The sequence below is a fragment of the Biomphalaria glabrata genome, chromosome 15 (assembly GCF_947242115.1).
Source record: "Biomphalaria glabrata chromosome 15, xgBioGlab47.1, whole genome shotgun sequence".
Classification (NCBI taxonomy): Eukaryota; Metazoa; Mollusca; class Gastropoda; family Planorbidae; genus Biomphalaria; species Biomphalaria glabrata.
The window spans coordinates 1,119,936-1,133,720 of record NC_074725.1 but is presented as its reverse complement, the minus strand read 5'-3'; the positions used below and the strand labels follow the sequence as shown (position 1 = coordinate 1,133,720).

The 13,785-nt window shown below is 38.9% G+C and overlaps 2 protein-coding genes across 6 annotated transcripts; both read right to left on the bottom strand.

Moving 5' to 3' along the window:
* Positions 1–207: 207 nt before the first annotated feature.
* Positions 208–4,911, bottom strand: LOC106050670 (UDP-glucuronosyltransferase 2A3-like). 3 transcript variants are annotated; one of them, XM_013205694.2, is made up of 2 exons: positions 4,740–4,911; positions 208–3,439 (listed from the first exon to the last, which is right to left on the bottom strand). In XM_013205694.2, the coding sequence occupies exon 2, from the start codon at positions 3,437–3,439 to the stop codon at positions 1,901–1,903; it is 1,539 nt and encodes a 512-aa protein (XP_013061148.2). In that variant the 5' UTR covers positions 4,740–4,911; the 3' UTR covers positions 208–1,900. The 3 variants fall into 3 exon arrangements, with proteins under 3 accessions (XP_013061148.2, XP_055868906.1, XP_013061149.2); XM_056012931.1 differs by lacking the exon at positions 4,740–4,911 and adding an exon at positions 4,623–4,700; XM_013205695.2 differs by lacking the exon at positions 4,740–4,911 and adding an exon at positions 4,493–4,627.
* A 3,329-nt stretch (positions 4,912–8,240) lies between these two features.
* LOC106062508 (UDP-glucuronosyltransferase 2A3-like) lies at positions 8,241–12,056 on the bottom strand. Of its 3 annotated transcripts, none has more exons than XM_056013146.1 (2): positions 11,885–12,056; positions 8,241–10,469 (listed from the first exon to the last, which is right to left on the bottom strand). In XM_056013146.1, exon 2 carries the CDS (start codon positions 10,452–10,454, stop codon positions 8,919–8,921), a length of 1,536 nt encoding a protein of 511 aa, XP_055869121.1. In that variant the 5' UTR covers positions 10,455–10,469; positions 11,885–12,056; the 3' UTR covers positions 8,241–8,918. The 3 variants fall into 3 exon arrangements, with proteins under 3 accessions (XP_055869121.1, XP_055869124.1, XP_055869122.1); XM_056013149.1 differs by lacking the exon at positions 11,885–12,056 and adding an exon at positions 11,741–11,834; XM_056013147.1 differs by lacking the exon at positions 11,885–12,056 and adding an exon at positions 11,505–11,643.
* Between the last annotated feature and the right edge of the window lie 1,729 nt (positions 12,057–13,785).

Sequence of the window (13,785 nt, the reverse complement as noted above, 5' to 3'; positions counted from 1 at the left end):
GACAGGCACACAAAACTGAAATAGGCCCCCCCCCCTCTTGTGTTACAAGCCACAGCAACACATTACACAAGAGACCAGTGTTCATGTTTTTTTTTGTTTTTGTTTTTTTAGGACCTTACAATGTAATGCTATTTTATTCATTGAGTCTGAGCTCTACATTCAAGTATACGAACAGTAAATCTTAAGGAGAGAAAACCCAAAAAAATATCAAAGTAATTATTCATTTATTATATTTGTAGAAAAAAACAAAACCAAATAAATACATAAATATGAGAATACGTAACTTTCATGCATAGAGTACCCAACTAAGATTATGGACAACATGGATTATTTATAAACATAAACGTCGCTGGCATGTTTTGTACCGTACACAATACTCTACATGCATGTTTAGGCCTATTTTGTACGGGAAAAAATAACTCAGACCAGTGGCGAGGCTAGAGTGGGTCCAAAATTGAAAATCCCCCCCCCCCGGGGTCCCGACTTGAGGATTCCCCCAAATGAGTGTCTGAAATATTTTTATACATTAAATATTACGCCATTAGCTCGTGTCATATTGTTGAATGTCAAAATCCAAGGGCACTTAAAGATGTCAAACCCCTCCGCCCCCCCCCCCCCGAGTCCTTATTCCCGAGCTATGCCTTTGACTCAGACCTCAATATTTCTATATGTAGGCCTACTTTCTAAGTTCTTTGAAATGTAAAATACAGTCATGATTGTGGACTAAGATTAAATGTCCATAGTCATAATTATGGCCTACGACTAAATGTCCATAGTCATAATTATGGCCTACGACTAAATGTACATAGTCATAATTATGGCCTACGACTAAATGTCCATAGTCATAATTATGGGCTAAGACTAAATGTCCATAGTCATAATTATGGCCTACGACTAAATGTCCATAGTCATAATTGTGGGCTAAGACTAAATGTCCATAGTCATAATTATGGCCTACGACTAAATGTCCATAGTCATAATTGTGGACTAAGTCTAAATGTCCATAGTCATAATTGTTGCCTACGACTAAATGTCCATAGTCATGATTGTCGGCTAAGACTAAATGTCCATTAATAATGTCAATATTAAGTAAACAAAAGTGCGTCCAACTATCTCATGAAACAAAACATTAGGCCTACAATAATGGCATTAAAATAAAAACAGTCACAATCTATTATCAGCCTAGAAGCCAGAACAAGACACTGGCCCCCAAAACTAACCTATAGAAGAGAAACTATATAGAGCTAAAGCTGCCTTATACGGAAACCACCGCGCAGTTCATTTCAGATATTGGTCTACCCAGGGGTGGACTGATTGTCAAAATCGGCCCGGGCATTTCTATGCAATTCGGCCCACAAATTCTATATCATATGATGGGCATCCATTTCTAGGTCTACCTGTCCTTAAAGTCATTGTGTCAAGTTTGATAATGTATTAATATGCATGTATACAGTGAACTCTACATCTTTATTAGAAATATAGGCATTATGTTGCTTTTTAATCGCTAAGTGTGTAGGCCCTAAAAGGATAAAGCCTACTAGTAGCACTGTCTACGGATGAAGGCTATTACATTATTTCGGAAAATGTGTTAAATTAAAGTGGTACTCAGATGGCCTTTTTATAAGAGAATATTATAAAACCTTTAACAATTTCTTACGTGCTATAGTGGCATCGATGCGGCCATTTCGGTTGCTCTACCGGCCCGTTTGGGTACCGGCCCACCGGGCATTCGCCCAAATGCCCATATAGCCAGTCCGCCCCTGGGTCTAGCCGTCTGAACCCTCCAGTATAATAATGAGAACGAAAAAGGAAAAAATGTCAACAATTTACAATAATGTAAAATTAAAACTGTATTCGGGTCTGTATATTTCATATGAGACTATGAGATCGCCTTAAAAAATTAAGCCGTCTTTAGTTTCGATTTTTTAAATCGTCTGCAGCACATTCTGAGGATGAGACAGACAACCAGCGTAAAAACAATAACAACAGCGAGAAGAAAGGCAATAACATCTATTAACAGAAACTGGTACAAGGGTATTTGTTGCCCCGACGACCTCATGTAATCTCCGCCATATTTCATCACGTGATCAAACCAGTAGGCTGCTTCTTTGCTGGGAATTTTGTGAAGCTCTTTGAATATTTGCGATGCTTTCTGGATGTTAGTTCTATATTTAGAATCGTCTGCTACTTGCTGAATCAGCTGCGTTAATTTTTTGGCAGTAATGTCTCTTATATCTGCATATAGTCCAAATCCTTTCACATATATGCGATTGGCGTTATAAAATTGGTCGCCAAAAATAGGAAGACAGAGGATTGGCACTCCATGGTACAGAGCCTCGTACTGACCGTTTGTCCCACAGTGAGAAATAAACACTTTGGTTTTAGGATGACCCAGGAGGTCATTTTGAGGTATCCAGTTCAAAGCTAAAATGTTATCCTCTTTTTCATTACCCCCATTCGTCTTCCAGACTATATTTAAATCTAGCTTTTGGAAAGCAGTCGCCATTTTGGACTTAATATGGTCAGGTACCTTGATATCCCCACCCCCAAAAGACACAACAGCTACGCCTCTGGAAGATCTTTCAACAAAGCTCTTTATGTCTTGTGGCAATGGCTTAGCATCACTTACTGAAAAGCCTCCAACCCTTCTAGTATTGGGAAGAGTACTCTGCGGATAATCGAGTATATGATCTGTTTCCGCAATAGATATTTCAGCCTTTAGAGCAATTTCCCTTATAGTCGTGTAAGGCTTATCCGGGGCATATCTTGTTACAATATCGGCGTCAGTGAAAGGGTCATAGGCCATAAGAATAGCAGAAGCTACGACAGCCTTGACCCTTTCCAGAAATGTTTTCCTATCACTTCCGTTCTCAAAAAAGAATGTCTCCGAGGCAGAATTGAACGGAACTCTATTTAGTAAACTGTCTTGGCTGGGGCCAATCAGGCCAAATGGAATGTCGAGTTTGTAAGGCAGGACGATCAAATTTCGAGTAAACACGAAACTTTCGAGGATTAAAAAATCTGGCTTCAGGTCACGAATTGACGTTATAAAAGCCTCTTCAGAAAGTATTTGGTTAACTAATTCTTTAAAAGTGTTGATTAATATGCCCAAATTGCCGATACCTGGAACCTCTCCCGCCCAGAATCCAGCAATTATGTTAGTCTTGTTGAAAATATAGGCCTCTATGTCACCCAGCTGTTTCCCGTATTTAATTATGCCGATAGCTTTGTTTGGAACGAGCCCTTTGTTGGCCAGGTAATCTGGAACACATATGGACACTGTGTGGCCAAGTTCTGTAAGAGCGTGTCCAACCTTGGCGTGGTAGATGAGATAACTCTTGGTTGGTGCTGGCATCATGACGACATGTTTGGCGCCACAGAGATAAGGGGACACCACTAATACCGCTAGTAGTGCAGGATAAAACATTTTATTTGACATCTGAAAAAAAAAAGGAAATATTTGTTGATTTATTTGCCCTTTTTTAAATGTGTATTAATATAAATCACTGTCTTGGTAGTGTTCTAAAAATCAAATAAATAAAATTACAAAATAATATAGATTATATTCAAATTGAATTGATCTTTTTAGATGCACCAAAAATTAGCCCAACACTGTTCTTGCAAGTATGCACACGATTACGCTACCAACATAGATCGGGACACATATTACTAGACTGGAAACAGGAAATAAATACTTATCCGATGTATCTGGCACTCCGGGCGCATGGACTAGAATTCATGGCCGAAGGCCGAGTACACCGGGAACCTCCGCCATTTTCCTATGTCGTACCACGCTAACCGTGCAGGACTCGCCATTAATATAACGGTCCGTTGAGGAACGGCGCATGGATTATCGACATGGACGTGGAAGCTTTCTTTCAACTCCGCTCCGTGCGATGGGAAAGCTCTCGCATTCCCTTGGACACTCCCACAGGAGTTTTGTTTTGCCATTCATTTAGCCTAATCACTTCCTCAAATGATCGTTTCCACCCGAGTGCCACGTTGAGGCTGAATAGCGTACCCGGGACTTTCTAATCCTAAAAAAATGTCTAGATCTAAACTATTTTCATATTCAAGTTACAATGAAGCCATTAATGTAAACAACACTGCCACGTGACAGGGAAGAAATACGGAACAACCTCATTAAATAAGAAGTAAATCCTTTTGAAAAAAAAAAATTCATAATAATAATAATAATTGTATTTATAAAGCGCTGTTTACAAACAAAATGTAGGCTCAAGGCGCTGTAATAACATCACAAATACAGACACTACAAAAGACCTCAAAAACTAATCTAAAAAAGTTTTAAACAAGTAGGTCTTAATGTTCTTCTTAAAAGTGGTATAGCATGTTGTCTGTCTGAGATCAATGGGGAGTGAGTTCCATTCATAGTCAGACAAACGGACTGAGTGAGTTGATATAAGCTTTGTAAAAATTGAGAACCTTAAATTTGTGTAATTGAAGGTTCTCAATTAAACAAATGTCTACTTACATTTACTGTGGTTAACATCTAGAATTAGACATCTAAACCTATAGTAAACTCCATTAAGAAACACCAATCACATTTTGACTATATTTTTTACCACTTAAAAAAAAAAGCCAACAAGTGATTATTTTTTAACCTCAGAAGATCTTCGTCTAAAATGTATAGTAATAATAATAAGGCTTGTCTTCGAGTCCGAAGATTAGTGTATTGTAACTTAAACAGCAAATAACCCAAATATAAATAGTATACGTACTGTTCATACAAAAGTCCTCCACACTCATTGATCAACTTTCTAAACTTGTCTAGAATCATATGTGAGCAATGACAAAGCATAATTTAATATTGCTCTCCCCCTGAAGTAGGCCAAGATATGTTCAACTGGGTCAATCTTATTACATGAGTTATGCATGTAGCACCAAGAGTTACCTTTCATTTCTGGTGTCAAGGTACAGCCCCTTTATACAACTGCGGGTCCATACTCCAACTTAAAAAACTAGACCTTAGTAAAACTGCAGATAAAGAAGAAATTGAGTCAATTACTATGGGTAGTGAGATAAATAATTTGAGTCATGGGTCTGTTACTATGAGATATGTGTCTATAATTATGAGTGAGTCAATGCTATGAGTTAGGAGTCAATTGCTATGAAATATGAGTCAATTACTATCTTATCTTCTTATCTTATATAATACAGACGTTACTTCAAAAAAGAAGATGATTACGTCCTACGCGTCATGCATTCAGTCATGCATATTAATCAATGACTTAAATTCTGCCAAGTCACTGGTTTTCCTGGCTAGCTCAGGCAACATTTGTACAAATTTGTCCCTAGCATATGGGATGAGAAATGTGCCTTTATCTTTGTGTCTTTCAGAGTATTTTATTAAATGTTGTTTTTGTATTTGAAGATTATGGTTCAGTGTTTTATGTATAATTGCTACCTACTTTACTTTTGAGTCTTCTGTCCTGAAGGCTTTCTAAATTTAGTGATTTTACTAAAGGTGTTACTCTAGTCAAATGTGAATATTCGTTTGTTATAAATCTCACTGCTCTATTTTGTGTCTGTTCCAGTTTCTTGATTTTTTCTTGAGTTGAGGGGTCCCAAACGGAGGATGCATATTCTATTATTGGCCTAACCAAGGTTAAATAACATTTTAGTTTTATGTTGCTATTTGATTTATATAAATTTCTTTTAATAAACCCTAATGCTTTATTTTGATTTTTTTTTATAGTTTCATCAATATGTGAATTCCATGACAGTTTTTCATTTATTATAACACCTAGGTATTTTGCGTTTTTAGTCTGTGTTACTGGTTTACCATGAATAAGATAAGTGGAATTAATTTGTTTTTTGTTACTCTTAATAACTGACATTTTTCTGAGTGGAAAGACATGCTCCAATTTGATTCTCATTTCTGTAATTCATCTAATTCTCTTTGTAAAATTTCTGTATCTTGTGTTTTTATTGTTCTATATATTATGCAATCGTCTGCAAATAATCTGACTTTTGTTCCTGAACTAATGCAATTTGGTAAATCATTTATGTAAATTAAAAATAGTAGTGGACCTAAGACTGTTCCTGAGTTTACTGTTATCATTGTTGATTTACAGCCATTTATTATTACAGTTTGTTCTCTCCCTATCAGAAAATCCTTAATCCACTGATGCAGTGGACCATCAATGCCAAAATATGAGTTACGAGTCGCGTTGGTTGAGTGGTAAAGCGCTTGGCTTCCGTGCCGAGGGTCTTGGGTGTGAATGCTAGTGAAGACTGGGGGTTTTAATTTCGAAATCTTTAGGGCGCCTCTGAGTCTACCCAGACCTAATGAGTATCAGACACTAGATGTGGGAAAATAAAGGCGGTTGTTCTAGCCATATATATATATATATATATGTTTAAAAATAAAATTGAAATCATGGAATCCTCTAACACAGGGGTAACGTGAAGAGCCATTCATTCTGGAGACTAAAACTGTGTCAGTATGACCTAATTCTCTTTATTTTAGATACTGGATACGCCAAAAGCTATTTATAGTTGTTTTTTTTCGCCATGTATTAAAACCTCCAATAAAATATAGTTCGTTCTTATAAACGTATGTCGTACCGCTATATCAATTGAAGCTGACTATACCCCCGTCTAGCAAAGTGATCTCAAACTATACCTCTCAAAGAACGAAAGTACTTTTGGTGGCCTGTAGAATTATCAGGCTCAATATAACGCGAGCGAGCTACTCTGCCTCATCGTGGCGCTCGTGTGGAAACGACCATTAGAGGAAGTGGTTATGCTAAATGGGTAGCAACACAAGACTCCCGTGGGGATGCCCACGGGTAGACGAGAGTCCACCCATTGCACGGCGCGGAGTTGTAAAAAAGTTCCCACAAACCTGTCACAAAATCCATGCGCCGTTCCTCAAGGGACCGTTGCATAAATGGCGAGTCCCCCACGGTTAGTTTGGTATAACGAAGGAAAATGGCAGAGGTTCCCGGTGCACTCGGCCTTCGGCCGTGTCTAGCCCATGCGTTGGGGGCCAGATGCATCGGAAATAGCAATGCTTTACATAGGCATTGACTTGGGTCTCTTCCAGACAGAACTGTGTGTTCACACAGGTTGTTTTTTTTTTGTTTTTTTTACTGTTTGACGATCAAACAGGTTTTTTTTCCAACTTAGATCTCGAAGAGCCTTCGGCTCAGCTCTTTAGACGATCAAACGGTACAATATAATTAATGGTAACCTACAACAACAAAACACTGAAACATCAATAAATAGAGAAAATAACTCACACACAGACATGACCAGGTCCTTTACTGACAGCAGGGCCAGCACACATTATCTCCCCTGAACACCCGTGTTCAAGTCCCATGTCCCTCCCCCAACTCACAACAAATAAACAAAACAGACACACAACTCTAAAACACCTTACATTCCCCAGTTCTCCTGACAGTTACATACATTGAGGAACCTTCAGAGAGAACTGGGCAAAGGGGGGGGGGAAGACTCTTGGTTCACGCCTGTTGGCAGAGAGAAATTCTTCGTAGTGGTCACCTTACACTCTGATGCCTAGGAAACGGACTTTTTTTTTTTTGGGGGGGGGGGGATATCAAGTGTGCTCTCAAAGGCAGCACTGAAACTTTCTTCCAGAGACTTCCTTCTCTCTCACCTTCACCTTTACCTACGTCTGCCCTAACGTATGAGCACCACACAAGATCTCTAATCCTCTTTGTGTTTTGCCTTGGATAGAATCTCTTTCAATGACAGGCCCTTCCATTCTTTTATCTTGTCTTCCCATCGCTTTCTCTGTTTGCCTCTTTTTTTTCTTCCTGGTACTGCTCCCTGAAGGAAGGTTTTTGCGAGCCCTGCTAGGATCCTCCTCTATTTATCCCTCGCCCACTAACAAAAACAAAAAAAAAAAAAAAGATTGGACTGTCGAGGTAGCCATTGGCCGTAGAAGCATGAAAGACGCTATATACAAAAGTAATAGTAATAATGGCGAATAGATCAGTTCTATTTACAGTCTGGGGATGTATTGAAGCCTATGAAGAATTATTTGTACATGTCCTGGAAAGGAATGAAATGATCTAGTTAAATTATGTCGCAAAACTTCTCTATCCCAGACACTTCCCTTTCCTTGCAAGCTGTTCAAATCAAATGGATTCAATCACACACACACACAATCACACACACATACACACACACACACGCGCCCAAACTCACATACACACACACACAAACACAATTTTAAAGAAATGAAACAAGAATAGAAATCAATATTTTTATTATCTTTCGTTTTGAGTAAAAAAAAAATACAAATGTCATAACAAGAAATGAATTCATATAATCACGCATGTACATCTGAAAAAGAAAATGACTAGTAAAAAAAAAAAAAAAAAAAGGACAAGTTGGTAGAAGGTTGTCTTATCTTGAACTACAACAGCTAATGACGTAATCAAAAAGTAATCTCAGTGCAAAAGTTTTGACATCGAAAACAAAAATTTTAGAAAGTTCAGTATGAATATCTTGTCTTATAAATTACAGACGTTACTTCAAAAAAAAAAAAAGAAGACAATTACGTCCTATGCATTTCATGTGTCAATTTAGCCACTGGTTTTCCTGTCTGAATCAGGCAAACCATCCTATGCTCTAACGGCACTGGGAGGGGGGGGGGTCGTCCACGTTGGGAGGGGGTTGGGGGGGGGCTATCGCTCCTGCTGGCTAAATGTTGTTTGTTTACGGTTGATGAATGAGGTCCATTATCAACAATTGACCTTGTGGCAAAAATCCTAATGCTAGTTTTATAATCCATGTGGGTCTAAAGGATAACCACAGTGGCATCCATAAAGGTGACGTTTAAAAACAAATGTGCATAAGTTCCTATGTTCTATAAATGTTAAGGTATAATGTTCATTTTGTTCAGTTTTATCTAATTTTGGTTTTTGCTAAGCCGTTTTCACTTTTGTTTTCTTGAAACGATTGATGCACAGCCTCAAAATTTTATAAAATGCCAGCAAAGACACAACCAGAATGGTAGATAAATATGCAATAACATCCAGCAGAAGGAATTGGTGGAGCGGCATTTGTTGACCTGACGACCTCATGTAACTTCCACCATATTTCATCACGTGATCAAACCAGAAAGCAGCTTCCTTGCTGGGAATTTTGTAAAGCTCTTTGAATATTTGTGATGCTTTCTGGATGTTAGTTCTATATTTAGAATCGTCTGCTACTTGCTGAATCAGCTGCGTTAAATTTTCGGGAGTTACGTCCCTTATATCTGCATATAGTCCGAATTCTTTCACAGCTATTCGTTTAGAATTGTATAATTGATCGCCATAAATAGGAAGACAAAGGATTGGAACTCCATGGTACAGTGCCTCGTACTGACCGTTTTTCCCACAGTGGGAAACAAACACTTTAGTTTTAGGATGACCCAAGAGGTCATTTTGAGGAATCCATTTCAAAGCTAAAATTTTGTTCGTTTGATCAGAAGCCCAATCAAACTTCCAGACCACATTGAGATTTAGTTTTTTAAATGCTGCTATCATTTTAGATTGAATCTCCTGGGGAACATATATTTCACCTCCACCAAAAGACACAACAGCTACGCCCATGGCAGACTCTTCAACAAACTTCTTTATTTCTCCTGACAATGGTTTGGCCTCACTCACCGAAGATCCCCCAATAAGTTTTGTGTTAGGAAGACTAGAGCGTGGGTAATCTAGTACATGATCTGTCTCTGCAATAAATACCTCAGCCTTCAGTGCAATATCCCTGATTGACATGTACGGTTTTTCAGGGGCGTATCTCGAGACAACGTCAGCGTCGGCACTTATGTCGTAGAACATAAAAACTGCAGAAGTGACGGCTGATTTCACTCTTTCTGTAAACGTTTTCTTATCACTTCCGGTTTCAGAAAACAATGGCTCTGAGGCAGGATTAAATGGGACCCTACTAAGGAAATAGTCGTGGCTGGGGCCAATGAGGCCAAACGGAATATCGAGTTTGTAGGGCAACACAAGCATATTTCTGATAAATTGAAAACTTTCGATGACTAAAAAATCTGGGTTTAAATCTTGAATGGATGGAATAAATGTGGGATCAGAGAGTATTTTTTCCACCAAATCTTTAAACACGTTAACGACAGCGAAGAGAGCTTGGATACTTTGCACCTCCCTTCTCCAGAATCGTGCTATGACTTCGGATTTGTTGTAAATGTAGGCCTCCATGTCACCGTGCTGCTTCCCGTACCTCAAAATGTGGATGTTTCTGTTCCGGATGAGCCCTTTGTTGGCCAGGTAGTCCGGGACACATATGGTCACGTTGTGGCCACGTTCCGTCAAAGCTTGGGCTATGTTGGCGTGGTAGATGAGATAGCTTTTTGTCGGTGAAGGAAACATGACCACATTCTTTGCTGAACAGAATGTCAGTGACATCAGAGATGGCACTAAAAATGCCAGGGTCAATGTGCAGCGCATTTTTAAATTTCAAATCTGTAAGTAGAGGAAAAAAAAACAGTTAAACTATACATTAAAAAAGGGACTAGGTGGTAAGGCGCTTGGCTTAAGAAACGAAGGGTCTCTGGTTCGTGTATCAGAAAAGACGGATTTTTAATTAAGTTAAGTCTGGGTGGTGGTGTTTAAAGCGGGACGAGGACTGAGGCTTCTTATGTCACTTGATCTCCTCAGTGAGTGTTTGTTAAGGGCTGAGTTGGTGCCCTATTATGACCCTTGACGAAAGGGAAGGGGTTTACCTTTGGAATGAGAGATGGCTCTTCACCAATCCATCTGACCGGCGATCCCTGTCTATTAGAATATCATTTAATCACATCCGTTATTGTGAGACTCGGCTTCTTGGACTCTGCCTCGGTTCCCCTATTCCAGCGAGGACGGAGGCTAAGCCTACGAGGGGTTCCTAAGTATTCATATTCTGTACCGCTACTGAGCGTGAGATCAACTTTCATCCTCCCCAATTGTTTGCTAGAACATAGTGTGGGAGCCCAATGATGGAAAATGTACATTCCAGTTAGCCTGTCTCCTACTTCCACTACAGCCCAACATAACCAACACTCTGTACGGCAGTGCTGAACAACTGAAGAAAACAGCACACTGTTTTTCCTTGGCACAGTCTGCAAAAGAGCTCACAGCTCAGCAACATTAAAGCTGGCTAAAAGAAGAAGTCTCCCCCAAAAAGACCACGGTGGTATTACTATGTGGTCTGGAAAGCCCCCGTTACGTGCACCGCAGACAATGGTAGTCTGATTCGATATATCGATTATGCAAGTTATATGTTCGCATACTACTTTCTAAGATATCAAACAAAACGCATAATAAAAAGACCCACCAAAATTGTTTTTAATGTAAAAAGTTATGAAAAGAAAGTGACCTAGTTGGCTAAAAATTGACCTAAATTGTATCTGTTATAGACTTCACCACACAAGAAAAAACAAACAACATAGTTTAATTATTTTATGGTTAAAAATATCGTTAATTTAGTTTTTAAAAAAAAGAAAGAAAAAGAATACAAACATTCTTCTCTCCCTTAGATCTATTTTCTCCCTCAGCAGACGATAAGTAAATCACGCGCCTGCACCAAACACCTTCTCTGTAAATATAGGCCAAGTGTAGACCTTCTCTTCCCCTCTATACTACAAGTAGATTTACAAACTTTTACCCCCAATCTAAGGTTAAAAGTGTTGGTTTTTTTTTTTTTTTAAAGTTGAAGATTGTTACACATATTGAACTCATTATAAAACCATACATACGTCAGTTGTGGGCAAAGTACGCTTATGGTTAGGTTTAATAAGCTAGTTTTCAATGCACTAGATCTATACACTCTCTACCACAGCAGTGAAAACAAAAATAGGCCTACGCTAAAAAAAAACAACAAATCAGCACAGAATACTTACGTTAGCTGTGCATGCTTCTAAATTATCTGTGTACAAACTCGATAATGTGTTAGAATGTATCTCTGACGGTCTCTCTGTGCTCTCACAAAGTAGGCCAAGCAATGACGCTTTATTTTTTTTTTAAAGGTTCATAGTTCGGCCAAACTCAACTGGGCGTTCGGGTGTCAGACGAGATGGCAAAGTTCAAGGTCATCATAAACAACACTTTTCTGATGTTTGGACCTATGAATAGTGCTACTAGACGTCCGGCTAAAGGAGACCGCGTCCTCTATCCGACAGGTGCTGGCCTGAATTGTGAAAAAAAAGTCCGGTTTTGACTGTCCACTGTAAAGTTTTGTTTTACGTGGTCAGAGGTTTCTTTCTTCAGACGAGAGATGGCTACGTTCTAGTTCAAACCTCACGCGGAACAGAGGGGATAGCACCCGGAACCAATTGTCATAGAAGACCTAAACACTGACCTGCAAAGTCGCAACCTTGGGCAGTGGAGACCAATCATTTGCAGGACAGAAAGATAGTGTACTGGCCAGGATCTTGTGTGCTGTCTAAACTAGCTAAAGGCACATTCCTCATCCCATATGTTAGGACAAATTTGTACAAATACTCCTTCTTCCCTAGCGTTATTAGAGCATGGAATTGGTTGCCTGAGCTAGCCAGGAAAACCAGTGACTTGGTAGAATTTAAGTCATTGGTTAATATGCATGACTAAATGCATGACGCGTAGGACGTAATCACCTTCTTTTTTGAAATAACGTCTGTATTATATAAGATAAGAAGATAAGGGACATTACAATTAAAAGTGCTATACGTAATCAAGACTTCTGACTACTTTGACAGATGTATTTATCTACAAATGGGGATGCTCGTCTTGTCTCTCTATCCGTCATTTACTTAGCAGTCTCTATCACTCTCCTTCCTTCTCTGAGCTCCAGCCATCTTGTTCTGCTATCATGTACCCGCATTCTGCAACGTCATTCGCTTTGTCTGACTACGTCACTACTTTTTACCGTCGCTAAAAACAATGCGCAATATATTTATTTACAAAACTAACATAATCTTTAAACTAAACTAGGTCACCAAAAGCACGTTTTTTTTTCGCGACCTCCTTCCTAAACTGTTCGTATATATTTAAGTCTATTAATGGACCTCATTCACCAATCGTAAACAAACAACATTTAGCCACGTGATAATATTGATAAAACAATGGGGAAAAAAACGAATCACGTGACAGCCTTTATGTATTACTTATTTTGTATAGAAGAAATAGAGAACCACGTGGCTAAATGTTGTTTGTTTACAATTGGTGAATGAGGTCCATTGAAAATCTGTTTGTTTTTTCTACACGCTCAGAGTAGGACAAAAATAAAGTTCCCCTTTCAGACCTTGCAATCTATGGAGAAGATGGTGTAAAGATCATCTGCTTCTGTGGCCCACGGTTAACGAGGGTGTCATGTGGCCAGCACAACGACCAACCCCCTTTACTTTTTCCTAACTAATCCTAACTAAATGCATGACGCGTATGACGTAATCATCTTCTTTTTTTGAAGTAACGTCTGTATTATATAAGATAAGATAAGAAGATAAGATAATCTCAGAGGTGCCCGAAACTAAAAATTCCAGTCTTCACCAGGATTAGAACCCGGGATCCCCGCACTCAGCTACTGCGCCTCAATCCAATCAATCTAACGCTGTTAAACTACTGTGGATTCAGTAACATATTTCTATAGCAAAGTGACATAATACATTAGTCTATCATTGGCACAAACGTAGATTACGCGTGGCACTCCATGGGCGAGATTTTCTTGTGATTGTATTTTGTCCGGAAAAAAAAGCCTTTCAGTGAGTCAACGCAGTGTCTATTTGTGTCCACTGTGTGTCTATTTATGTCCACTGTGTGTCTATTT

Bases quoted from the DNA above. Each gene is read 5' to 3' on its own strand.
- LOC106062508 (XM_056013146.1), bottom strand. From the start codon at position 10,454: ATGCGCTGCACATTGACCCTGGCATTTTTAGTGCCATCTCTGATGTCA.